The 27,083-nt window shown below is 38.9% G+C and overlaps 1 protein-coding gene across 1 annotated transcript in view; it reads left to right on the top strand.

The window, feature by feature from the left end:
* Positions 1–27,083, top strand: part of LOC111866038 (mucin-19) — a 519,428-nt gene that overhangs the window by 422,609 nt on the left and 69,736 nt on the right. Inside the window, exons 10-13 of the mRNA XM_023854546.2 lie at positions 752–956; positions 2,864–3,036; positions 8,964–9,214; positions 24,502–24,778. Coding sequence (XP_023710314.2) covers positions 752–956; positions 2,864–3,036; positions 8,964–9,214; positions 24,502–24,778 — 906 coding nt within the window. The remainder of the gene's footprint in view (positions 1–751; positions 957–2,863; positions 3,037–8,963; positions 9,215–24,501; positions 24,779–27,083) is intronic.

Genomic DNA, 27,083 nt, shown 5'->3' on the forward strand with positions numbered 1-27,083 from the left:
CAAAATTAATTGTTCTTCGGTAGACTACTTTTGGTTTCTGATTGTAAATTTTGAATACAGTATGATAATCATAGCCTTATAAGTTTGGTTCAGTACCTCTGTAGATGTTTAGAACCTAATCACTATTTATCAAGCCTTTTTCGAGAAAACTAGTCTTTGGCTGCTGGAACCCTAGTGTGTGTATCATTATTTTCCTGAAGATGTCACTCTTGCATTCCTGTTTAGAGATATAGTCTCTGTAAGTTACTGAAATGTAGTCAAAATCATTCTAGCAGTTTTCAAGAATGGACCAAAAATTTGGTAGTAGTGACACTTTCTGTATTCCAATTTTATGATTATGCTACCTTCACGTGGCCTCTCTAAAAGACAGGTTATGAGAGTCTTTAGTTGGACGAATTTATGATCCCATTATTTAAAACTTTCTTTTCAGGAAAATAATAATTCATTATTAACCAGTGCAAATTTTGAATATGCGGCTTTCATTGCTCAACAAAGAAGATAAATCAAGAAGACATAAATGTTTAAGCCTGCATTTTATATTTAATAACATACATATTTTGAATTTTTGTGTTTATTATCTTATATTTTCTTACGTTTTTATAAATAGTCAATGCCATTTCGTTATTTCCTGATAGTTGCCAGCATTGTAAGTTAGCATTCTGAACCATAATCTGCTCTCATTCTGTCGCAGCCAGAATATTTCTTTGTTACCACAAAACAGCTGATTCCTATTAACTTGTGGAATCTGCAGGCCCATGTACCACTACGACCCTGCGACGGGAGGCATACCTCCAGGTTTCCCGTCAGCGATAAATCTCTCTGTAAAATGTGTCGCGGCGGCGCAGGCACAGGCCCAGGCCCAGGCGCAAGCACAGATGAAATCTTCTGAACCAACTTCACCAGGTGGTTCCGTCATGGACCTGTCTACTTCCAGCGTCACCTCAACAAGTCCGCAGGTAAGGACATTGTATTCTCCATCAACACTCGTATGTTTAAGCCTGTTATCCCATTTTCTACTCTTCCATTCTTTACGAATTTGGTAATGTAATCCCTTCCACAGACACTTCTCTTAGTATAAACATTTTGCTCATTTTGGAACTACAGTCCATTCGCGGAGACGAGAAAGTCCTCGTAAACAAACGCACGCGGTGTCTCCTTCGCTCTTTGAATGAAATCATGCAGCGATCACGTGATGCGTGTATCGTTGCAGGGGCGTCGAAAGTTCACTCTTCAGTCTGAATGCAGGTTAACGTGCGTCCGAATGCAGTGAGTACACTGAAGTAACTGCGCGCTTTGTCCACTCCTTGCTCTCAGCTGCGGCGACTCGGGGCTAGCTTTGTTTACGCTGACTGTCTCGTCTCCGCGAATGGACTTTTTATAGTATAAATTTTAAGCTAGAGTCTTTGGTTTTAACCTAGGCAATAGATATAAACTTTCAAGAATAATAAGTTCACATACACATTAAATTCACCTCATAGGTACAATAACAGCTACCCATACATATGCATATATACAGATTTTGTATTATATTTAATTCATTTTTCTGAATATTTTAATGTAGTATATTTATATTTTACTAATTAACAAATAAATATCCATATTTACGACACATTCGTAATGTTAGCATATGAGAAACTCAAGTTCGATAGAATATAAGCATAAGGATTCAATAAACTGATGTCTGTGTATATTATGCCACCTGAAGGTAACATAGAAATCAGGATCAAAATAGGTAATGAAAAATAAAACATATCGACTGTTAAATATTTGTGTTGATGGTATTATAAAAGTAAAAGATAAAGTTGTCCCTGTGCTTAACAAATTAAGCACTACGCCATGAAGGCGTATGGGGAGTGGATGTATACATCCACATTTTCTTGGCCTCGGCACTATTGCAAGTGAGTGGTCAGTTCACGCCCCGGCCGCTTTACTCCCGAGGAAAGATCCCTGGTATCCCTTGGATATGAGGTTGTGTGGACCCCAGTGAGGGTCTGGACGACGTGGAGTAGAGAAATTTCTTGACATTACCAGGACTCGAACTCCGACCCCTCGGTCATCCAGCCCGTAAGCAGTCGCTATACCGACTACGCTACCCCGGCTCCTACGTTGATATTATTATAAAGTATTTAATTTAAAGTTGGACGCCTGAATTTTGAAACCCCTGTCAGATATGCGAGTTGGAAGGATAAACAATTGCCCAATTCGTTTCTTATGTCATTTTTTCTATGAGACAAGGAGACCTCAGTCTGGATATGTGATGTTCCAACCGACCAGCTGCCTAATACGTATAGATACTGCATCGTAAACACTTCCCTACAATATTCTGGTGTCAAATTATCACTAGACTACAAGATACGTGGTTTGACAATAAAGTTCGCGAACTCACCGCGGTAAAAGTGCTAATATCACTGTGTTCGCCTTCAAACTACTCCCCTTTGTAAGCTGTGTACCACAATTTTGGAACAGGTTTTATGGAATGGCCTTTAGAGCTTCCTGATGTCATCTATGTCAACAAAATGCCTTCCTTTCAATATTTCTTCTATCATCGGGAACAGAAAAAAGTCATTAGGGGCTAGTCCGGGGAGTAGGGAGGGTGTTCCAGCACATTTATTTGTTTACTGGCTAAAACCTCACTCACAGATAGTGCTCTAATTCAGGCTCCGACATTCTCGCGACGGCGCACCGGAACACACTCAGATAATAATAGACGCCACTCAGAAAGAGACTGCCATAGATCAACAACAACACAGCTGTGTAACATTGATATGCCAATATCATCAAACCATACTGAGGTTTCTGTCCACTGCTGTCCACGGTGGCGAGTTTGCGAGCTCTATTGTCAGACCTCGTATATGATTTTCAGGCACCGGGTTACGGAGCTAGCAACTTGAGCCCCCACTATGGGGGTGGCCAAAGAGGTGGCGTCGTTGGAGGCAGTCCTCAAGCCGCCGCCAGTCCTCACCACACTGCCAGTCCCCAGGTACCCAGTCCACAGGGACAAACCCTTGATTTGAGCGTGAGCCGGGTTCCTGCCAGGTGAGTTGCAGGTGATATTTGTCAGAGGAAATGCACCTAACTTTACTGATAAGAGGAAACTGTAATTAACAGGGACTGTGAAATAGGATGGTCCGTGCTGAAACATGGGTTTTTTTTTTTTTAGATTGCCAGTGTTTGTTTATATTAACGAACTCGGTTTCAAGTATTTCGTAATTTTTTAACCACTTAAAGGAAAATGGTTAGCTATACCTACCAAATGCTTTAGCATTAAAAAGTCTCCAGTTTGCCCGCCTTGTTTGTTCACATGTTTCGTATCATTCACAAAATTAACATCGATTACTTTCCTAAGCAGCAGTAACCGGGTGGTGTTTTTAATAGAGACGCGATAAATTTATTCTGACGTAAGAGCTGAATTTTTAAATCATATTTAGACTAAATTCAAGCTTAGAAACCCAGTGCCTGGGGATATAGCCGAACCACCCTGTTCCAGGGGGATATAAATAAGGGAAGCTGGCCTTACATTTTGGGAGAGTCTTGAATCTGAGACAGTAAAATATGGCCATGAGTCCCACGATACTAGGACATGAGAATGGCTGCGCTGGCGAGGATCAGCAACAATTATAAACAACAGACCCGTTCTCTCATCAGAGAGGATGTTACATAAGGAATATAACCGCAAGCGTTTAGTTGGATAATAAAATTACTGGTCATGAGTCTCAAGGGGCTTGTCGCCAAGACGAACTGATGGGCGGTAAACCGTCAGTCATAAATAACTCTGACTCCAGATGTTAATATGAATCAATGTAGGCTCAGAATTTATTCCTATATAATTTGCTTAATATGTGGAGACTGTAACGACTTCTTGCTATGATTAATTCCGATCATACTCAATAAAACCTCTGCCAAACTTTTCTCCTTTGCTCTTAGCAAATTTCATATGCTGAAACTTGATTTTTTCACTTCGTAAATCTTTACCCTCTCTCAAACGTACTTTTACCAGACGAGTGAATTGGCGCTGCCAGTGGACCTTCAAAACGTGAGTCGAATAAATGTTTCTTACCTCCCCAAATGTAGTATCTCTCATTGATACCCCCTTTTCTCCCTTTCCCCCCCCCCTCTCTCTCTTCAGACTTAAATATGTATACATTGATAGGATGGCAGTATTTTTGACACACATACTCGGGCAATTGAACTAGTCTACCGATGTCAGATTGTGTGATACTCTGCTCACTGGTTTGGCCAGACACCCTCTCGCATCCTTCACCCTTTCCCCTTCCCCCCTCCCACACACACAATTTGTCATGATGGTGGCTGATATGCTCGAACTCACAACCCAGCTGCAGTGATACTTCTGCATGAAATACCTTTGGAATTAGTTGGTAGAAGAGAAATTTCGAAGTTCCCGCAAAGAAAGCTGTCATAGTGGCTCTATGTCCATCACAAATCGCATATGCAATATCCATATTTGAGCCTGGGCCACTTATTTTGAAACTCGTGTCGTTGCCTAAAGCAGATCCAACACGCAGTGCATGAAATGTATTGTTTCAGAAAACGGGACTTCAAGAGTAAAATTAGAGTGCTTCAACAAAAGAAAATGTATGCTGTGTTCTAAACGAAATTTAAATTTAACGCTTTTCCAGCTTTCTTTCCTTTTAACATCTTCCCCTGGTTTCATTCTTGCATTTTTTTTTTTCGTAACTGTTTTTGTCCTACGTGTTCACCCAGACTGCGAGGTAATGCCGGTATTAACTGTCGAGCTCGCCGCAAGGGGCGTTCTATATGCTTGTAGGGCAAACCGCCACTTACCGGATCCCGTAAGTCGTCGAGGGAGTTAAAAAGGAAGCAGTTAAGACACACTAAAACGGCAAATGGGCATATCTTAAGACTTATTTAGGATACTATAACAACTCCGTAGTACTGCCGGCTTTGTTAAAGAATATTATTTATAAGAAAAGCTACAAAATATGAACTCGCGTTGAGAGATACACATCTTTTACGACAAGAACGTCGAACAGGTTAATAATATTCTGTAAGTATTATATAAAGAATAAAAATTAGTAAACTGAGTTCTTGTATTCAACTTCTCGAGATACCTTGGGAATATACAGACTCTGTTGAAGTGTTCAAAAATACATGACCTGGAGAAAATACCCTTGCCTCCCTGTTACGCTTTAATGTACGCAAATTTCAGCATCCAGTAATCTTTGTGTTTTGTTTCTATGGAAACTTATCGTAATAATCAATTTTAAAATAGGCATACTCTGATATATTAAGGAAAAACTTCAGTGACGCATTTTAGCTCTGTCAGTTCTGAAACAAAGAAGTGTGCCAAAGAAAGTTCGTTAATGAATATTTATTTCGAAGTGAATCAGGAGCAATGTTGAGGGCTTAATATTGTTTAGGTACGCCGTTTTCTTGTAGGCACATCTTTACTGAAGAAATTCATTTCTAGTGTAGGAATATATCCTTTACAACGATCATAATCCACGAAAATGTTGCCTGCGTGCTACATTGTTGTGACAAACCTCTTCTTAGCCCAGTACTTACTTAATTATGGTGCTGGGCCCTTCTAGAGGAGGATCCAAATCTGCAGCTACTCAAGAAATTCCCGGCATTTTGTGGAACCCGAAGGTTCATTACCGTGTTCAAAAGAGCCCTCCACTGGTCCCTATTCTGAGCCAGAACAATCCAATCCATATCACCCCATCCTATCTCTCTAAGATCCGTTTAAATATTGTCCACCCACCTACGCCTTGATCTTCCCAGTGATCTCATTCCTTCTGGCTTTCCCACAAAAATCCAATATGCATTTCTTTTCTCCTCCATTCGTGCTACATGCCCTGCCCACCTCATCCTCATTGACTTCATCATTCTAAATATACTTGGAGAAGCGTATAAGTTATGAAGCTCCTCATTATGCAGTTTTCTCCAACTTCCTCTCACTTCATCCCTCTTCGGTCGAAATATTCTCCTCAACACCTTTTTCTCAAACACCCTCAGTCTATAGTCTTCCCTTAATGTCAGAGACCTTCTTAACCCAGTATTGTCCTTTTCTTATGTCCCACTTAGAGCACGGCATACTTACCCTCCAGCCTAACCATGTCACCCAAATTGAGAGAATACAAGACTGTTCTAAATAAGTAGCTTTCGTGAAAATGGCGACAGAAGACAACAGATAAGACTATTGCTATACTCCAGCCACTGTTGGCCAAGCGAAGAATAGCGTTGCGAGCTGTTGGAGAAACTGGCTGACCGCCAGCATAACACTGACCTTGCAATTGAGATTTAGGACAAGTATCTCACCTGTTCAGTCGAAAGAATCTGTCTCACATTTGCTGTCTTTTCCTTTAATTCTCTTGTGGTTATATTTCCAAGTTAAGTGTGTCTCTTTGTCACCACGGCATGGCGCGTCCTCAGGTTGCGGATGGAGGAGACGCCCTCCAAGTATGGAAGGTAGCTGCTAATATATTGTATAAGAAGTAGCGGACAGCCGAAAAGGGATGATCCTCCAGCTTGAGGGTTGGGCGTGGGACTTACAACTCCTCGCCGTGATAAGTAAGCTTATTACGAACATTTGCAAGAAGCCTCGGATCTGGACGGATGCCTTGGATAAAGGACATAAGCGAAAGGATAGGAACCAGTGGAGGGTTCTTGTGAATATGATAATGAACCTTCGGGTTCCACAAAATACTGGGAAGTTCTTGAGTAGCTGCACAATTGGCAGCTTCTCAAGAAGGTCTCAGCTGCTTGAGTGAGTGTGGTTATACACTTATATCATGTTAGTTTGTGTTTTACAGAAGGACTATATAGACAGTCGACCTCAGCACTGAGACCGACGTTTCTAATTTGAACAATAAGAAAAGTGGAGCTGTCAAAGATGGCTGGCCATCTCTCGTAGGATTACAATACTCTGTAATAGTAAAAGGGTTATGACTGAAGATCACGATCTTGTAGATCCCTGAAGATGGAGGCAGCAAGCTAACTTGTAATTTTGGTATCTATACACCAGTCTACACTGTGTCACATCCAAGAGGACTGTGATCTTCACACTTACCTTTATAAGAGTCTGAGATCTCACAGGCTTCATTGGTCCATGCCCTTTTAACCTTTACGCGAAATTACATAATATAAGGCTCTTATAAATGTTTTGACTTCATCTTCCAGTAAATGTAGTTAAAAAATATGCCAAGAGTAAGAGCCCTATTCCATCTCACTTTTAAAAAATCTTCTGTCTTATTCCCATAACTTTCTATACGAATATCTTCTTCGTCCTCGTTTCGTTTCTTATTTCCCATCATGCCTTTCATTTCCAATTCAAGCCCTAAAGCGAAACTTTCTCAGTTTGTTTGAAAACAATCCACACTTTTTTTTTCCTCCTTTATCCACGTTTTCTAAACTTCTGCCTCTGACCTGACTTGGTCTCTTTCGGTCGGCCATCTTTGTTGCCCGCGAATACAAACTGAAAAGATGTACAATGCGCATGAGAAGCTGAAGTGCATGGCCCGAGAAGAAGGCTGTTGTAGCACCGAGATGGAGTGGATCCAGATGGGTCCTCTCTCTTTTTCCTGTTTCCATTATATAATCCACTCGAGACGATGAACAAGTAAATTGACATTTCTATGGGACCAGTGATGCGGTAAGATCAGTTCATCATAACCTCCTTCCTTTCCCTCCCCACAAATCCTTCACTCTCTTTTAAAAACACAAAATTCTCCGCCAAACGAAAATCATATTTCTCTAACTCTGTCTGGTTTCAGTGTGCGTGTGTATGTGTGTACACTGCACATTTTCCTATTATTCTCCTTTTTATCTCTCTCCGACTGTGTTCTCCCCCCTCTCATTTCGTCCATTTTAATTATATTTCTTCCTCATTTCTTGGTGCCGCAGACCTCATGCCGTTGCCGCCTCGGGAAAACAAAACGGAATCTTAAGAAACCCGTCCTTTTCTCACGTCATGAGATTTGAAGGAATCCAAGCTGAGCTTTTCAAACTCTAGACGAAACATTAAATATACCTCTTCCTTCTTTCCGTATGCTGCGTTTCATATGAAATTCATCTGTGTATAAAACAGAAAAGGCATTTTGTACCCATTGTGATGTTCAGCATTTATGTTCAAAAAAACTTTCGAACATTATGGACCCGTGTTCTAATACTATTGATTTCATTATTTAAGTATTTTTCACAGCAATTCAAATACACCCCCATTAACTATAGCAACGTTCCTGAAAAATTATACTCAACATAAAAAGACGTAATTCGGAATCCTATGGTTTCATTTACATAGATTTTTTGTTATAAATAGTATTGGACAGGTTTCTGTATGGGTGTTCAGTTCGAATCTCAGCTGGAACATCGGCTGTATTGACTGGCATCTTTCGTAGTTTTTCTCCAATCTTTCGAGACGAGTGTCGGGATTGTCCTTCCATTAAGCTTGGACCACTTCCTTCAAAATCCTTTCCATTTCGTCAGCCAGTCTGTCTTTGGAGCTGCATACCAACAGCTTCTTGAAGCATTCCATAGAAAACTTACAAATGGGAGTTAAGGTTACTGAATGAATATTTCTCAGGGGTAACCTAGGTGAGTGTGGCATTTTTCTTCTCTTTACTTCTAGGAACAGTAATATATGACAACTGAAAATATAATTCTGTAGGTTAACTAAGTATTGATATAAAGTAGAAGCTTCTTGTGAAACAATTTTATTTTCTGACGTTGTAATAGAAGAAATTTACACCTGTACATTAGCAGCTTGTTTAATTTTTTCGAAATAAATGAATAATGAGGCGCGAGGCCTCGAACGAACCGTGTATATGCGGAGAAGCGGTTCGTAAAGGAGGAATGTTCCTAGGAGATACTTCCTATAAGCACATGAAAATGGGTGCACCATAGTTTCTTGTACTGTATCTGCTTAGTTCTGTAACGTCTGTCTTCGTAAGCCAGTGCCTCAAACACAGCCCATTTTGCTGCAGTGGTTCAGCCAGTCCAATGTACCCCGGAGAGGCGGTTCCTGTGGGCCCCGGGTTCGTTGGCCCACGGTCCATAGAGGAGCAGACGGAACCCGTGGATTTCTCGACGGCCAACGAACCGGTGAACTTCAGCAGTGGGGTGCGTCCTGTACCAGGGTTCTCGACTGCGACAGGTGCTGCAGGAGGCTACAGTCGAGAGTCAACTCCGGACAGTGGCGGCTCTCACTACTTGGACACTTACCGGGATGCTAACGGTAAGACGCAGGCAAGGGGAAATTTTTCGGAACAGTCCCAGAATGATATTACTGTAAGCCTAAATAGGTATGTTGTCAGGAAAGGCTCAAAATCTCTTCTAATTGTAGACTTTGGAGCTAGTCGTGTCGAAATTTTGAATTTTCTAACCAAATAATTGGTTACATATTTACTGAGGTAGGTAAGAAATTGCATTAAATAAATAAATGTGAGTTTCATTTGAATCTGATGCCTGCCTACTGCCCATTCATTTAATTTGCATTTGCTTAATATCTAAACACGAGGACCTATGTACATATTTATAATTTCCCTTTCTCTAGAGTATCAGACAATGTTTCAAAATCATACATATTAAGGTCCAATAGAGTCATCTTACGCTGTGTATCTTTAACATTTACGGCTTTTAAAAGTAGATAAAAAGTTAAATTTTTCAAATAAATAAGAGCAAGTTCTTCATATTTTTGTGGTAACATGTTTCATTTTCCAAACAGCTCTTCTTCAAGATTTTTGTCTTCTGGCGTATAACGCGGTGTAGTCCGTTGAAAATCAGCCGATGTTTGGGGGAAACATGTCGCCTCCATCCTGAGCTTTAAAGAATAAGCCAAACACAGAACCATCATGAAGCAGGAACGAAGCATAAATTGTTTCTTACTTGGCTTATTCTTCGACCTTGAAGAAGTCAACGACATGTTCCTCTGAAACGTCGGTTGATATACAACAGACTGCGTGGTGTTATATCCCAGAACATAGATCTCTCGTAGCTATCGCTGTGAGAACCTCAAATCCTATACAACTCATCTTCAACATTACCAAATTCAGAATTATTGAAAAAATTCCTAGTTCTCTACATGTGAAGCAACGCGTTACAAATTTCCTGTTCATGAAACCTTCAATTTACATTCACCTCTTTAACAACCGAATGGCCTGTTGACCGCGGAGAGACTAGCACACAGGATTGACTGAGACTGACGCCATAAAGTTTATAATGACGCCGATAGGAACACGATTCATGACGTATGAATATTAGCCATAAAGTTTGCAGTAATGTCGCTGTGTGATAGACTTACAACTACAACTGCGGTTAGGTTATAAATATGAAACCATAAACATCAATTGCTCCAATCCTACTATTTTAAGGCCATAAAATATACTTAGTATGCAACTGCCCGCTCTCATTTTGTTTTAACGATGTTTATATCGTTTGAAGAGTTCCATCTTCTGGGATATAACGCCATGTAGTCCGTTTACAGTCAACCGACGTTTCGGAGGAATATGTCGCCTCCATAGTCAGGGTCAGAAAATAAGCCAAGAGAGAAACTAATGTGAAGCAGGAAGCAAGTATCACGCTGGTTTCTTGCTTGTTTTATTCCTTCACCCTGAAGATGAAAGTGGTATTTTCCACTGAAAATCCATGGACTTTTAACGGACTACGTGGCGTTATGTCAGAAGACGGACCTCTCGTAACTACCGCTGTGAGAACCTCAGACCCTAATTTGTAATGTTTCTTCGAGCCCAGCTGTAGCTCTCTCTGTTTTTATCCTACTTTCCTTATTTTGAAAAAATGAATGTAGGGTTTATGCCATCGCCTTCCTGTCGGTGTGTGTGTCTGTACGTGTGTGCATGTCAGTGTTATTTTATCCCCCTATTAATTCTGAATTCCTTAACAAATTTTTATGAAACTTGGTGCGTATATCACTGCAGATGATCCCATCTGAATGACATAATTAATAAATCCCTCGTATCAGAGATTTCAATTTTACAGTCTCTTAAATTCCTGAAGTTAAACCTTAATAATACTTGAACGCCTGCACCAATCATCATAAATCTTAGCACGCATATCATGCCATCTGAGGCCATCTCATTTGTGTACCATAAATCACTGCCGTCAGTAATACCAACACTGAAGCCTCCCAAACTGGATTTGCTATTGACTTTATTACGTATATATACTGAAGTTTCTTTCTGCTTGTCGTATCAGACAGTGAAATTACACCGAAAGGAAAGTAGGCGATTGGTTCTTCCCAGAGATTCTTTAGGTACAGGGCTATAAGACTAATTATTTTTTAAAAAATAATGCTTCTTAGAAAAGTTGGATCGCCATATTTTCGTATCCTTAGAATAAATATGAAGATGATGATTACAAGGAGTTCTACGAGTAACTTTCATTCTGATGATATTTGTGAAAACACCAAGAACTGTAATTGGTGCATTAAATTTGAACTTATTCTTTCTCAGTAGTACAATTTTTACCTATATTTGCTTACAAACTTCAGAACTAAATGAAATATTCAATTTTGCAATAGAAATAATTTCCAATTTTCTCGCTGGAAAAATATGGGAGTCTCTTGTATATTAAGGTCTACAAGTTAATGTCTATATCAGTACCTTGCATTTTGCATTAAATTGTGATATTGATATTTCCTGTAAGCGAATGCACGTCTCCGCTTTATTCTGTAACTTCTTTAAAATGGTAAGCCATATTAAATACCTGAAATATAAAGGCGTATCTTATTTAGTACTGCAACTTTCTCAGACAGCTGTAAATTTGGCTAATTTTAACGCAAGAGAAAATAATGTGTCCTTACGTGAAGTATGAGTTCTAAAGAACGTAGGTGAAAAACTATCAATGAGGCAACTATTTTTTATGTCTTCCTTATCGGTTTCCATCTAAGTTTGTTTTTTTATATATACCGTAAGACAAAGAGGCACAGGTAGTACAGTAACATTTCACTGCACAAGTAGGGTACCCTAGCTGATTATGATATAGCGAAATATCGACTATAGGGCGGTAACTTTTCCCTACAGTAATGTAAATCTGAAGACCTGTCGTTCATATGACCTCAAATACAGATTTTATATTATAGTTCATTTGAAGTAAATTGAAAGTATTGTAAACTACGAAACACTGTAAAATAGTCGCATATACTGTACACACCCGTATTTCTTTATCTAAAGAGAAATATTGTAGCCACTTACTGAGTGTAATTATAAAGATTATGTGCAGGAGACATAGAGGGAAAGGGCTTGCTGTTAGAACTGCAGTGAAAGAAGAGAAATTTATTACTGCTGTTGAAAATTGTGAAGTACTTGGTCCTATGTTTCGTTGCCCTTAACAGTGAACATTTTAGTTACTGCACTAAGGCGAAATGCTGGACTTGGCAACGATTTTCAAGACAGAAAATATATTGTCAGTGAGTTATTCGTGTTTTGCATTAATTCCATTTCTCTAACAGCCTCTCAGAATATCGCTCCTGCGGAATAATTGCTATCCACAACTCGTTCATTCGCCGTCGAATTAGTTGGCAATATAGAGTGAGTGCAGCTAACAGCATCGTACACTTGAAGAGCTAGAATGAAGAAGGGGCAGAGAATTTTATTACTAGTAATAATAAGGAGGAAGAAAAAATAATTGTGAAATATGTTATATGGTAAAGGAAAAATATGGGACAGGCTGTTTCAAAGCACAGCCACCTGATTTACAGATGAGATGTGAAAAAATGGCCGGGAACTAACAACCTCAACGCACAGGACGTCTAAAATAGTGTTTCTGCATTTATTTGTGTCGATTACAGCGGACGTGCTAAGGCACAGAATGCATTCTCTCGCTCGAACACTGGGTTTCTGAGTTCGGAAACCACTCGAGGCTTGTATGTGAATATATCAGCTAGAATGAGTATGAGGAGTGAGCCTTAAAACTGGCCCTAGCACTGCGACCTTCAATGGTCTATTGTGTTTATCCGCTAGAAGGTAGACAGAGGGGTTGGAGAATAATATTAAAATATATACTTAAATCATTGTTTAGTGTTGTGAACAAAATTGGACTGGCTCAATAGGGAATCTGTTACTTGGTCCGGATATAGTACACCCCCAAGAGATTTAGTTAGAAATACGTTACAATTTTGATAAAAAATGCCGGGAAAAATATCTGGAGATAACTGATTATATGAGAGCAGGGTCTGATGATCCAGCAGTTAGCAATGTTAGCTATTAGTTACGGCGCTGAATGACATCCATCTGCTTCCCATGGTATTCTAAGTGATAATTTTTCTAGCATTGATTTCATTGCCTTAACAAAATTATTGTCCAGTAAAGTTGTCCCTATGCTTAACTAATTAAGTACTACGCCATGAAGGCGTAAGGGGGAGTGGATTCATAGACCCACGTTTCTTAACCACGGCACTAGTTTTAGGTGAGTGGTCAGCTTCACCCCGCGGTCGCTTTACGCCCGAGGAAAGAGGCCTCGGTACCCATTGGATTGGAGGTCATGTCTGGACGACATGGAAAAGAAAATTCTTGACACTACCGGGACTCGAACTCCTACCTCTCAGTCGTCCAGCCCCTAGCAAATCGCTTTACCGACTACGCCATCCCGGCTCCTTATTAGTGTCCAGTATAAATCACAATGTCCATCATTATTTAATATCGTCTATTACCTTCTGTGTTCACCCCTCTGAAGGTGTAATTTGTAATTTATGTTCCTCCATGAAAATAAATAAGACGCGTACTGTACTCATGCCAATTAACGGGTAAAATTGGAGGTTCATACATCAAGCGAGTTTTAAAGGTATGGGAGAATGTAACAGATCTTGAACAGAATGATATCAAACACTTTTTGAATTTCTTTTCTTCTACTAGCTTCTTCATGAACATCTCTTTTTCGCCTACTTTCCTAAAGCTAGCTTAAGCTGTCGGCATCCAGTGTGTATATCTGTGTATCTCCCCCCCCCCAATAAACTTTTGAACGCCTGAACAAGTCTTTATAAAACTTGGTATATATATCATGGCAACTGAACCCATCTCAGCGGCGTAGTATATAAATCCCTTCCATCCGTCTGTGTGGCATTATTTGTATCCCATTTTTGTAAGCAACGGCTTGGTAAAGTGTATCCCCTTATCGTTGCTTGGTAACAACTCAGTAAACACGTTCCCGCGGCAACAAATATATGCAACAGTAGAATTGTTGAACGCTTTATTTTCTATGACGTCCGCGGCTTGTCAAGGGAGAGTCTGTGGATCTGTTTGTGCATCCGCCTATCGTTGGTTGGTAACAACTCCGTAAAGACGTTTCCGCGGCAGCGAATAATTGTTTGAGGCGTCGTTTTCTATGTGTAGTAGTATCAATGTGTATCTATGTGTAGTATCAAAATAAAATAGGCCATTGATTTTTCCCAGAACTTCTTATTTATTTTTGTTATTCTCCCAAGGTGCATATATTTTTAAACACTTAGGCCTTACTGAATCAGGACCTTACAGAAACGAAGAGTTTCAAGGGCCAAGTTATTAACCCTGTGCATGTAAGTAGTTAAAACTGTTGTTATGTATATTAGTATAGTGAATTCTCTTTGTCATTGTCGTGTTCCGAATTAATCAAGTGAATTTACTGCCTCATCTATCAAATAATAGAGGAAGCAGGAATATGAATCAAATGTATGTCTATTTTTGGTGTTTAATTTGGTCATATAGGAAAGGGGTGGGTTAGCACTGTGGCACGAAAGAATTCAAGGGGACGTGAGTGGACGAGGGAAACTGGGGACCAATTCATTTTATATAACGGTTACCTGTACGTGTTAAGGGTGACCCCGCTCGCCCCCCACTCTTCATGTATAGGGTTACTACATTGGCAATTTTCATTTTTCAATTCAACGAGTCTGGGAGAATTTTATGACCTACTGGCAATTACCGTGGTTAGCCGCGCAAGTGTGCGGGATGGGGGGAGGGGGTGGAGGGTACTGCACGCCATTTCATTCTCTCGCTCTCGTCAGTGTTACGCAGCTCGTTTCCAGACGACCAGCTTTTAACTCCGACAAACAGGTTGTCTAGTCCAGAAAGTGCATACCACACTTGCAAGAACAAACGTCTGCTTCAGCCTCCATATAACAGATCGTCTGTTGCTTGATCATAGTTGTTCCACAATGTTACAGAAATTAACAGATACTAAAAGTTTTTAGATATTCATAACCAGAATTGTAATTAATTTGAATAAGGTTCATTTCCCGACATGATATTTCATGAATCAGCGTAGAATAATTTTAGATGAATTAATTTTAATTTGAAATTTTTTCCATTTAATATCAAGTTTAATTTCTAGTTTTTTTATTGCTAGTGGGGTGGGACTAAGTCCCTTGTACTGCGGCCACTTCTGTCCTATTGTACCAGCCCCAGATGATAGGTGAGGGTGATTGTGGAACAAATTGGTGGAATGAAGATTGGCAGGGGAAACCGAAGTACTCCGAGAAAACCTGCCCCAGCGCCACTTTGTCCACCACAAATTCTACTTGACCAGATCTGGAATCAAACCCGGGCCGCCCGGTGGGAAGTCAGCGACTAACCGCTTGAGCTATGGTGCGGCCTTAAAGTTTAGTTTAGTTTTAACTATATTCTAACTACATTTTAAAATTAAGGTACAATTATACAGACACAATATGAATTCATATTGCTTAATGATGCAATTCAGAAGGCATAGTATTCATGTACGCCTGAAGATAACCCAGGAAAATGGGTCGAAAAATGTAGCGATACCACCAACAAAGAATGAAAATAAATGTTGACACAGTAGTCTCTTTCGTTTTTGTTTTTTTATTATTTGTTGTGTTACTGTCCAAAAATATATCTATTCTTAAATAACACACAACAGGGTGCATACATAAAGGTAGAATACCATCACATTTCCTGTTACTGCTATTGAATTTTCGTCGGCCACATACGTTTAATTCCCTCCATGTTTCGGTTCTTGTTTTACCATCTTCAGGGGTGTTCTTTGAAGATATTAAAAGGAAATTGTACATATTAAATTTTCCATTAAATGATACGCTACACAAAATTGTCAAGTGTGCCATAACTAGGCGCTTTCATGAGAACTTGTTCATTAAATTCGTCGAAGAATTCGACAATCATTACCTGTAGAACTGCTCGTACATTTCGGATGAAGAGACTTGTAATGCCCTGGTGGCAGGGGGGCGTGGAGGTATCCCACCGCTGCCACCACTGTAATGCCCTAGCGGCGCAGGGGGGGAATGGAGGTATCCCTCCCGCTGCTGCCGCCGCTGTAATGCCGTGGTACAGGGGGGCGTGGAGTCAGCCCGCCTCTGTCACCACTGTAACTCCGCATGTAGGGGCCNTGCCACTTTGCCCACCACAAAACTCACGTGACCAGACACGGGCTCGAATCGGGGCCGCCATTGGGGAAAGCCAGCGACTAACCGCTTCAGCTATGTCGCGGCCTGAAGCGACTGTAACAAACACTCTGCTAACAGAAGTCGAAGGTTAAGCACCTGGAGGCTATTACCTAAGCCTGTTATTAGATGAGACCTTTATCCAGTTTACACTCACTTCGTATCCTCACAACTTTATGTCTAAGAGCAGTATGAAGAGAATATGACATAGGGCACTTAAGTTATTCCGAGCTACAAATTTTATCCGAAACATTTCTGGATGTACTGCTTCCAAAAAGTAATAACAGTTCTTCTTGTAAGATGGATGTCCTTGTCAAATTCTGAAACAAAATTAGTTCATTTCATATTTACGGATATGTATAAAAATTAATTTTGCTTAAAAATCTTAGTAACAAATTCTGTAAGCACAAAAACATAAAATTTCCATAAGTGATTTATATTATTTTAACGAATTGTTACTTGCTAATGGTGTGATCTGAGCAGTGATAAAGAGTAGTTTATTTGAAATCATGACATGAAGATAGCTAACAGATCCTTTGAAACTGTAGCACGGCTCAGGTATTTGGGAACGAGAGTAACAAATCAGAATTTAATTTAGGAGGAAATTAAGATGAGTATTCGGATAACGCTAGCCGAGCTTTCAGTCCAGAATCTTTGGTCTTCTCGTCTGCTATCAAAAGACTTAAAAATTAGAATATACAAAACCATAATTTCGCCATGGTTCGGTATGAGTGTGAAACTTGGTATATAATATTAGGAGAGGAACACAGACTGAGGATGTTTGAGAACAGGGTGCTGAGGACAATATTAGGACCGAAGGTAGATGAGGTAACAGGAGATTAGAGAAAACTACGTAATGAAGAGCTTCATAACTTGTACTCTTCTTCAGGTATAATTAGAATGATCAAGTCAAGGAGGATGAGATGGGCAGGGCGTGTAGCACGAATGGGGGCTAAGCGGAATGCATATAGGATATTGGTGGGAAAGCCAGAAAGCTAGAAATAACACGACGTAGATGGGTGGATAATATTAAAATTGATCTTAGAGAGATAGGTTGGGGCGGTATGGACTGGACTGAACTGGCTCGGGATAGGGACCAGTAGAGGGTTCTTGTAAACATGGTAATGAACCATCGTGTTCCACAGAATATTGAGAAATTCTTGATTGGCTGCACAACTTGCTGTTTCTCAAGAAAGGCTCATTTACATGGAGTTAGCTACTTAGCGTAACTCTTGGGAAGTCTCGACCCAGTGTTCCATTCATTTCCTCCAATTAGCTTTTAGCATTCAACATACAATCGGATGTCTAAACGCCAATGGTCAGTATTTTGGAACACCAATAAGGCGAATATGACTTTGTATTGAAAGTATGAACACAGGTATTTTAAAAAAATATATATATTACAAACATGTATACTTCTTGCAGGTTAGAATAGATAAAATGGATTGGACTTAACGATCTTTGCGTCATAACTCTCTTCGATCTGTTGTGCATTCTTACTACCCCACTTTACTATTACATTTTAAAAAGGTGATTTTCATTAATTTCTTATGAATATTGTATCACTAAGGTCACCCCCTATTTGTGTTTTTGTGCTAGTTCTGTATCAGTAATACCAACATGGAATTTGTTAACTTCTGAGTTGGTAGTAACACTGTGTTTCAGAATTCGGGATTCTCATATTCCATGTGGGAACAGAAATTCGAATAATTGCAAATTCATGATTTTTGTTGAAAGTAAAACAGCAAGTGTGGATCGTGCAGAAAGATGTAACATTTGGCTTTGTACTTGATTCCCGTCATTAATGAATTAGGTATTAAAGCAAGGCATGTGGAACTTTCCTACATATAAATTTCATGAACACAACTGAAAAGTCCGTATAAAAGAATATTTGTTACGTGTTATAGACGCGATGACATTTTGAATCTCTTGAGTTCATGCCTCTCAGATTTTACGTAGTGAGATTATGCTACTAAGACAAAGAAATCGTTGTTTTTACATTCATAAATTTTCTACCGAAAACGATAGATCTTCTCCAGGTTCTTCGTGAAATTAACTCTATCTATTGAAACCATAAAATTTCGTTTTTTTTATTGCTAGTGGGGTGCGACTAAGTCCCTTCTATTGCGTCCACTTCTGGCCTGTTGTACCAGCCTCAGATGATAGGTGAGGGTGATTGTAGAGCAATTGGTGGAATGAAGATTGACCACTTTGTCCACCACAAATCCCACTTGTCCAGACCCTGGATCGAACCCAGGCCGCCGCGGTGGGAAGCCGGCGACTAACCGCTTGAGATATGGCACGGCCCTAAATTGCGTTTTACACCATGTTATATTTACGTGTATATCCTTCCCATGTTTTCAATCATAATCATGTTACCGTATTCCACTCTTCACTACGTAGTCTGAAGAGAGAGAGCCACTAAATATAATCTGACTACATTTCTCTCTGTACATAAAATGGGGTCTAATTTTTGTTTATGCACGAAGAACCATTTAAGACGGAGATCTCAAGTGTGGATACTCAATTCATAGTTCTGCAGTACGTGAAGAAGGTAAATTCAATCTGCTGCTAGTTCCATTCGTCTGTGTATCAATATTACACGACACATGCCAATCACGTGAAAAACATTCAATAGAACGAATAATCGAAAATGCATTATGAATCACTAATAGACTTACATAGAGAGCATATCTAAATACTTGTAATGCTAACCAATTCAGTACGACAATTTGCATAAAATGTGTACATTTTTGTCTGACTGAACTATACATATGTGAACAGTTAGTGGTAGGCAGGCAGCAAGGGAATGTGCATTGACCATGTAGGATTGTAGGCAAACACACAAAAGGGGCACATCGACAATATCCCTAGGGCAGGAACATATTCATTTCTACCACTCTCATCCATCCCAACCTTCCACCAAATCTCCCCCCCTCAAAACTCGCTCCTCTTTACCACCAACGAATGGAAAATAAAATAAAAAAATAATAATAATAAAGCTCAAAACTCACCACGAACACACATACACGCATATACCAGTAGGTACGTTTAAAAAAAGTTACTCATTGTTTATAAGCCTAATCAATATTTTGGAGGCTGGACAAAACATGTATGGTTGGACATTGTTCTCAGTGGCACCTAGGGGAACAGTTATTGAACACGGGCATTGATACAACCTCCACGGTGCAGGCCGGTCTAGTCGCGCGATGGCGTGTCGAGACGAAGCACAATGCAAGCACAGAAAGAGACAAGGACGTCACAATCTTTTGTCTGAATGAGAGAGAGAAAAATCGTACGTTTTTATTGATAAAGCTCACGAAATCTGCATTCCGCTATGTGAGTTTCGTTGGCTCAGCAATAACGCTCTACGGTGACGATGTTAGGCGTTGTTATGAAATTTATTTGTCGTTCTTTCAAGTAATTGATTTATAAACGGGCTTCAGATCTGTGACTTAGGAATCCATATTGAAAATCAAGACAGACAGAACTGCAATAATAGTAATAATAATATAACAAGAACATGAGTTATTTGTTGTCGTTACAAAATGGTAAACTTATAATTACGACAACTACGATATTATGATCATAAAGCTATCCTTTTGACAGGCCATGAAGGCCCATGCGGTTGTGAGACGTCGAGGTTCCCACATTTTCTCTACACAGTCGGCTCACAGATGGCGACGAGGTTGTCAGTCTTATGCGCCGGCTGTCCTTTGCTCCGCACAAAGATTCCTGGTACTCATTTCTGTTAGAGGCTGAGTCAACCACGGGTCCATAGTGCGGCCGAAAGTATTAGGTCAGTTGAAAAATCCAGTGACCTCAAACAAAAATGTCATAACACGAATATAATAATAAAATAAAATTTTTATTTATTTAAGTGCAAACTTAACAGCTCAGAAGCTAATTACAAAGTTAGCATGAGTAAGAAGGAAGAAAAAATAACAAAACTCTTACAAACCAAATACAGAATAAGGCAGTTTATATAGTACTAGTAATAATAGTAATACTAATTGTAATAGTAATAATTTATTTAAACATCAGTAATAATAATAATTCAGTTTTTAACAGCTCAACAGCCAAAATTAATATAAACACAAGCAAAGGACTAAAGAAAAAAACACGTACACACAAAGAAAAAAACTGGCTGGCATCTGCCATTTAGACAGTAACAATGCAATTGGTGCCACTTTAATTCAGTTAAATTCGTGTTTATTTACGTGCAAACTTAACAGCATAGCGGCCAATTACAAAGTTAGCAAGAGTAAGAAGAAAGAAATAAAGAAACACTTACAAACAATATATAAAACAAGGCATAACAATAATAATAAATTCATTATAAAATAAACATTATTATTAAGAGGTGAAAAAAGTAGAGTATGTACATTTAGGATGGTTATGCCATTATCCGGCTAGGAAGGTTTTCATACTTACATACTGTACATACATACATATTACATACAATTAATAATATAAAAAGCAAAGTTGTCCCTGTGCTTAATTAATTAACCACGATGTCATGAAGATATATGGGGAGTGGAAGTATAGTTAGTATAAAGACACAAAAATATCTAAAAGACAAATATACTGTGTAATGGCAATAAATTAATAACAATTAAAAAAAATTAAGTTAACATTAACAGGTGAGAAAATAAAATATATAAGTACATTTCCAATGGTTATTTCATTATGTGTCAAGAAAGGACAATACACGTACTTGCACACATACAAGTTAATAATAATTCAATTCAATCCAAGTCAATTGAGTTCAATTCGTGTTTATTTACGTGCAAACTTAGCAGCACAGAGGCCAATAACAAAGTTGGCACGAGTACATAGAAATACAGATATAACTAAAAGACAAAATACAAATAAGACAGTCTATATAATGGCATTAAATTAATAATAATTCCAAGAAAAATTGAAGTTAACATTAACAGGTGAGAAAATAAAATAAGTACATTTCGAATAGTTATTCCATTATCCTACAGGAAATAAGAAAACGGATGGCTAATTGGATTGGTCGTATCTTACGCGGTAACTGCCTTATAAAAGAAGTTATTCAAGGAAAGATAGAGGAGCGGATAGAAGTGACCAGAAGACGCGGAAGAAGACGTAAGAAGATGCTGGATGACCTTGGGGACAGAAGAGGATATTTTCATTTGAAGGAGAAAGGTCTAATTCGCACCAAGTGGAGGAACTCTTTTGGAAGAGACTGTGGACCTGTCGTCTTGACAGATTACTGATGAATGAATGAATGAATTCCATTATGTGGTGAGAAAGGACAATACACATAAATACACACATAGAAATTAATAATAATAATAATAATAATAATAATAATAATAACCCAATTAATTTTTATTTATTCGTGTGGCAGCTCAACGTCCTAATTCAATTCAATTCATGTTTATTTACGTACAACTTAAGAGCACAGAGGCCAATTAAAATGTTAGCATGAGTACATAGAATTACATAAAAATAATCAAAAAACAAATACAAAATTTGAGAATTTACATAATAATAACAGATTAGTAATAATAATAATAATAGCAAGAAAAATTAAAGTTAACGTTAACAGGAGAGAACAATAAAATAAGACCACATACAAGTAAAATTAAGAGTATCATTAACAAAATTATTAACAATTTTAGGTTTAGTGTCATTGGCAGAAACTGTTCTGATTGTAAATATGTCGAGATCTTTACCCACCGCATTGGCAGCATAGGCGCAGCAAGCAGAAGGACAGTGTTTATTTGAGGGACAAACACCAAACAATGAGAAGCCCGTAAGATTACACGAAGGCTAACATTTTCCAAAAGAGAAGCGCAGGATTTAAGACCACGAAAGACCTGAACAAGAAAAAGTGCATCAAGGTGATGTCTCCGTTTATGTAAAGCTTGTAGACTTAATTTCTCTGAAACATCAGTATAATTTTCATTTCGTACATCCTGTTGTGTTACAATATACAACTCCTTTATTGACCGTCACAACACAACAAACAGAAACAATCAAGGTTTACATGTTTCAGCCACTAACGGCCATCATCAGGCAAACACATATTAACAAACATACACCATTGAACTGCAGTACATTAGATTGGATACAATGTTATTAATCATTTAAAATAATTTGCGTAAAAATACAATAGGTCAGATTATATAAAAACTAGAAGTTATTGTGTAAAACATGATAAAACTTAATTGATGTTATACAACATCGAATCAGTCGTTGATTTTTTACTTTTCATATGTTTCCATGGACCAATTGGAAGTTCGATATTTCTTTTATATAAGAATGTATAGGAAGCCCATGATGTTGCAAATTAATTAATTGTATAGTCGGTGCCTCATCTTACGAAGAATTGTCCGTACTGTATGGAAAGTAAACAACGAGTAATTGGTTACCAATAAGCATGTTTATGTCATCAGCAGTGGGAGCCTCGACCCGCACACGTTCAGAACAGAGTTCTAAATGATACCTGCGACTGCAGGAGCCCAGACTACAGGTAATACTAATAATAATAATAATCCCAATATCATATTATTTTTATTGTGGTTAGCTTGCTTGAAATCTGATCCTCTGGCGATTATTAATATTGACAATACTGGCATTCGGATTATGTTTGCAACAGGAAGATCTCGTGATTTACGTAGTTCTTGATTGGTATCTTCTGTTATCAGTGACATCTTTGACACTAGATGAAAAAAATTGGACATCAGTAGGCCTGAGAAGTTATTAAAGGAAGTAAATGTAGGTTATTTTTCCAGTCTGCATTTAAAAAAATTTGTCAAGGTGGAGGTTCAAACTGGTACCCACTAGTTGCGTGTGCGTGAGGTACAGGAAGTGTTTCTTGTTTTTACAGAGCGTGTTATTAACACAGTGAATGAGTGTCTGAACTGGCAGGATGGTATTAGAAAAATATATATGTATCTGTCTGCTGTATAGATATTAGATTGAATTGAACTCTCACATGGTAATAGCCATTAAGAGTAAGTGTCGATTTTTGCATTTCATCGAAATCTGTCAATGGGAGCAAAAGTTACGAGCGTCAGCATATTGAGTCAAAAAATATGAGACTCTTAAATGAATGTGACTGAAATTCATACTTTATAGTTATTGAATAGTACTTCAAGCATCGTATAAATCCTGTCAAAGTGTTCATATAATTTCACTCACTCACTCACCCATTCATGGAGCTGAGCCCTTCTTGAGAAGCTGCCAATTGTGCAGTTACTCAAGAACTTCCCAGCATTTTATGGAAACCGAAGGTTCATTACCGTGTTTAAAGAGCCCTCCACTGGCCCCTATCCTGAGCCAGATCAATCCAGTCTATACCATTCCATCCTATCTCTCTAAGATAATGTAAATTCAAGAATTAATTTAGTCTTTTGGGATCAGTTAATGTCAATGAAACTTATGAATAATATTATTCTTATGATAGAAGTGCCATGAATGGAATGCCATTCTGTTAAAAGAATAAAAATATGTAAACCTACATGAAAGTTCATTTAGGCTATCAAATAAAATGGCACTTAAAATTAAACAAAGTAACAAAATTAAAATAGCTAGATGGAGAATAGTGTAGGTCTCCCGTACCAATTTGTAACAAAATCGGTCCTGTTGTTTGGATGTTGTTACTAAGAGACGGACCTATTTTAAGAATTCGGATTTCTTTTTTTTCTAAATTCATTTGGAAGAACTGAGTCTCTCTAATCTATACAATTCATACGCGGTTCTGTTATTAACATACTCCTAAACCGACAAGATTTGTTCAAACTAATCACCACTGTGTTGTGACCGACATCGAGCCTCCTATCTAGTAGCTTCCGGGAGTAGAACGGCCGGAACGTGGCGCTAAATCATCTACACTCATTGCAGAGATTAAAATGCGTACAGATGTCTTCATGGCGTAATATTTAGTTGAGCACAGGAGCCACTTTAGCATTCTGTAGGATTTGAAGTTCTCAGAACTGTGGCTATGAAGAGTTCCATCTTCTGGGATATAACGTCATGTACACGTCATATCCAAGAAGGTAGAAAACTCCAACTTTATTATTATCTATAGAGCACAAACTCGTCATGACAGCAAGAAGAGCACACTATAATGACCGCAGACCCCATCTGTATGCCTGTTTCAGGGTATGCACCCATGAGCCCCCACCCAGGGTACGCCATGGCCGGCGTCCAAGCCGAGTACCCAGCCAATAGCTACACGCCATACCCAGCGGCAGCATACTCGTGTGGAGGCGGCGGTGCGGGCTACCCTGGGGCGATACCTACCAGCTATCCTGCCCCCGCGTCGAGCGGATACTCCCCTGGACCATGCTACAGTATGCCCCCTCCACAACACCCGCCGCCGCAGCTCGAGAAAGCCCTCACGAAGGACGATGGGTAAGTAATTCTCCTTAGCGAAGGGTCCGCTTAGTGGGGCCATCCTGAAACCTGTGCTGTTTTTGAAGATGGCTTTACTCAACAATCAGAGAACAAAAGATTCGCATAATCTGCCCAAGAACTATTGGTTACGTGCTCCGAGCTTAATCCTTGGAGTTTAATCAACATTTTGGCGAGGCTTGGCCAAAAAGGAATCAAATCAGTAGGCCATGTGTTCTCTTATATTTGACTACAGGGAAGGCGCAAGGAAGTGTGAGACTATAGTAAGGAACACCATACGGCTCTCTTATCTCACAAAAATGTCACAAGCAGCTTCAAATTTCATATATAAGTACCTTACAATTTCTGGAATTGTTAGAAAAGTGACGTTATAAAATTCAATGAGGACTTCATTTTGTACTTGTATAACACAGGCAACAATTTCTGTGTGTCTGTGATTCGCGAGTAGAACACCTCTACCTGGAAATTTACAGAGGAGACTGACCGGTATGGCTGTTCTTAAAACCATTGTAATTAATAATTAACTAACCATATGAGATATTAAGAGTTACTGGGCACGCAAAACTTTTCGCTTCCTATGAAGACAAGAGATCATTACCTTGATCACAAGGATGTGACATTTGACAAGTCACAGCCAGTAAATGTCAGTCTACATCCACTAGCGTTAAGGTCCCTTTCATAATTATCCCCAACTATGCCTAAGTCTCCTCACGTGACGCTTTGCGAATAAAATCTAGCATACATTTCAAAATGTGGCCAGTGCGCCCTGTACCTCAACCTCCTGAAAGGCTTTTTAATTCGGAAAAACGTAATTCTAGATTTGTATGTTAAATCTTAATATTTCTGACGTTAAGTTTAACAATAAATGCAGAAAAAAATAAGTAATTTGTGTGTAAGCAATGAATACGTTTAACAAGCAACCTAAATAAGGACTAGCACAGTGAACAGTACATTATTTTTGTAGAACAAATTACGTAAATTTTAAACAACTAAATCTCTAAATGACGTAATGAGTGTTTATAACAAATATAAATGAGTACTGTGCAACAGGGAGGTAACTCAGCAAAAGACGCATGATAAATGTTATCTGTGGTTTTAGAGTCAGGGCGTGTAAAGAGTTCTAGAATAAGGAGGAGAATAGAATTTCCGGCATAGTGAGGCTTACATTGGAAATCAGTTGAGGTTAACCTATTGCGGCATTTTAATTACGTTCATCGTGTCTCCCTTGCATAATATTTGTCATTGCGCCTACAAATTTTCTATTGAAGGCCCTATTTAGCTTATGGCAGCAACCTTGTTATAAAAGATTTGCTTATCATAATTGCATATTTCCTGCTCGATATACTCCTGTTAAGCAGAGGACATGCCAGTGTGGTTTCCGGAGATCCAGTATTAGTTTCATTAAGGAGTTAGGATGATAATGTTAAGAAGAATATTATGAAAGTGTTCACGAGCATGTTTTTGTGTTACCGGTGTTGAACTCATAATTGATTGATTTTTATGCTATCTATCGACGCTCTTACAGATGAACAGTTTATATTGCATCTATGGTGGAATAATCCCGATTGGTAACTAATTAGGATGTTGGAAGAGATTGTTGCAGTCTGTTTCAACGTAAGTTTATCTGTAGAGAGCAAGGAAACTAACAGTCCATGCCATAGCTCAGGCGGTTAGTCGCCACCTTCCAATCGCGGCGGCCCGGGTTCAAACCCGGGTCTGCTCAAGTGGAATTTTTGGTGGATAAAGTGGCATTGGGGCAGGTTTTCTCTGAGTATTTCTGTTTCCACGCGAATTCTAATGCCTTGGTTGCTCTACATTCATCAACATCTATCATGAGGGGTTAGTGCAATAGGACAAAAGTGGCCGACGTGCAAAGTGGACTCAGTCTCTCCATTATTCCAAGAAATTAAAAAAAAAAATAAAATTAAATCGATAGTTGGTAATCCATAGCAAATCGAGTATCTCCCCCCGAATACAAGTGGACTCTTCAGAGAATTGTCTCTGCATCAAACTGATTGTTCGAATTCTATAATCAGGTTTAATTAGTTAATTTTCACAGTTGCGAGAAAGAAGTACAGCTCTCCCTACCTACCTGAACATGTTTATCTGATATACTGCATATATTGGGCACTTTAAATGTGTGAATTCGTTGATTCATAACTCTTCCCCGGCAAAGGCTGATCGAAATGGACGAATGGACTCTTCCTCATGTATTACGAGCGAATTCATATATCTGATTCTTATTACAGACAAATTTTACAACGAACTGAAAGGTAAATCCTGAAGTAGGAGAGTATTAAACATG

The sequence above is a fragment of the Cryptotermes secundus genome, unplaced genomic scaffold (assembly GCF_002891405.2).
Source record: "Cryptotermes secundus unplaced genomic scaffold, Csec_1.0 scaffold258, whole genome shotgun sequence".
In the NCBI taxonomy this organism is placed as follows: domain Eukaryota; kingdom Metazoa; phylum Arthropoda; class Insecta; order Blattodea; family Kalotermitidae; genus Cryptotermes; species Cryptotermes secundus.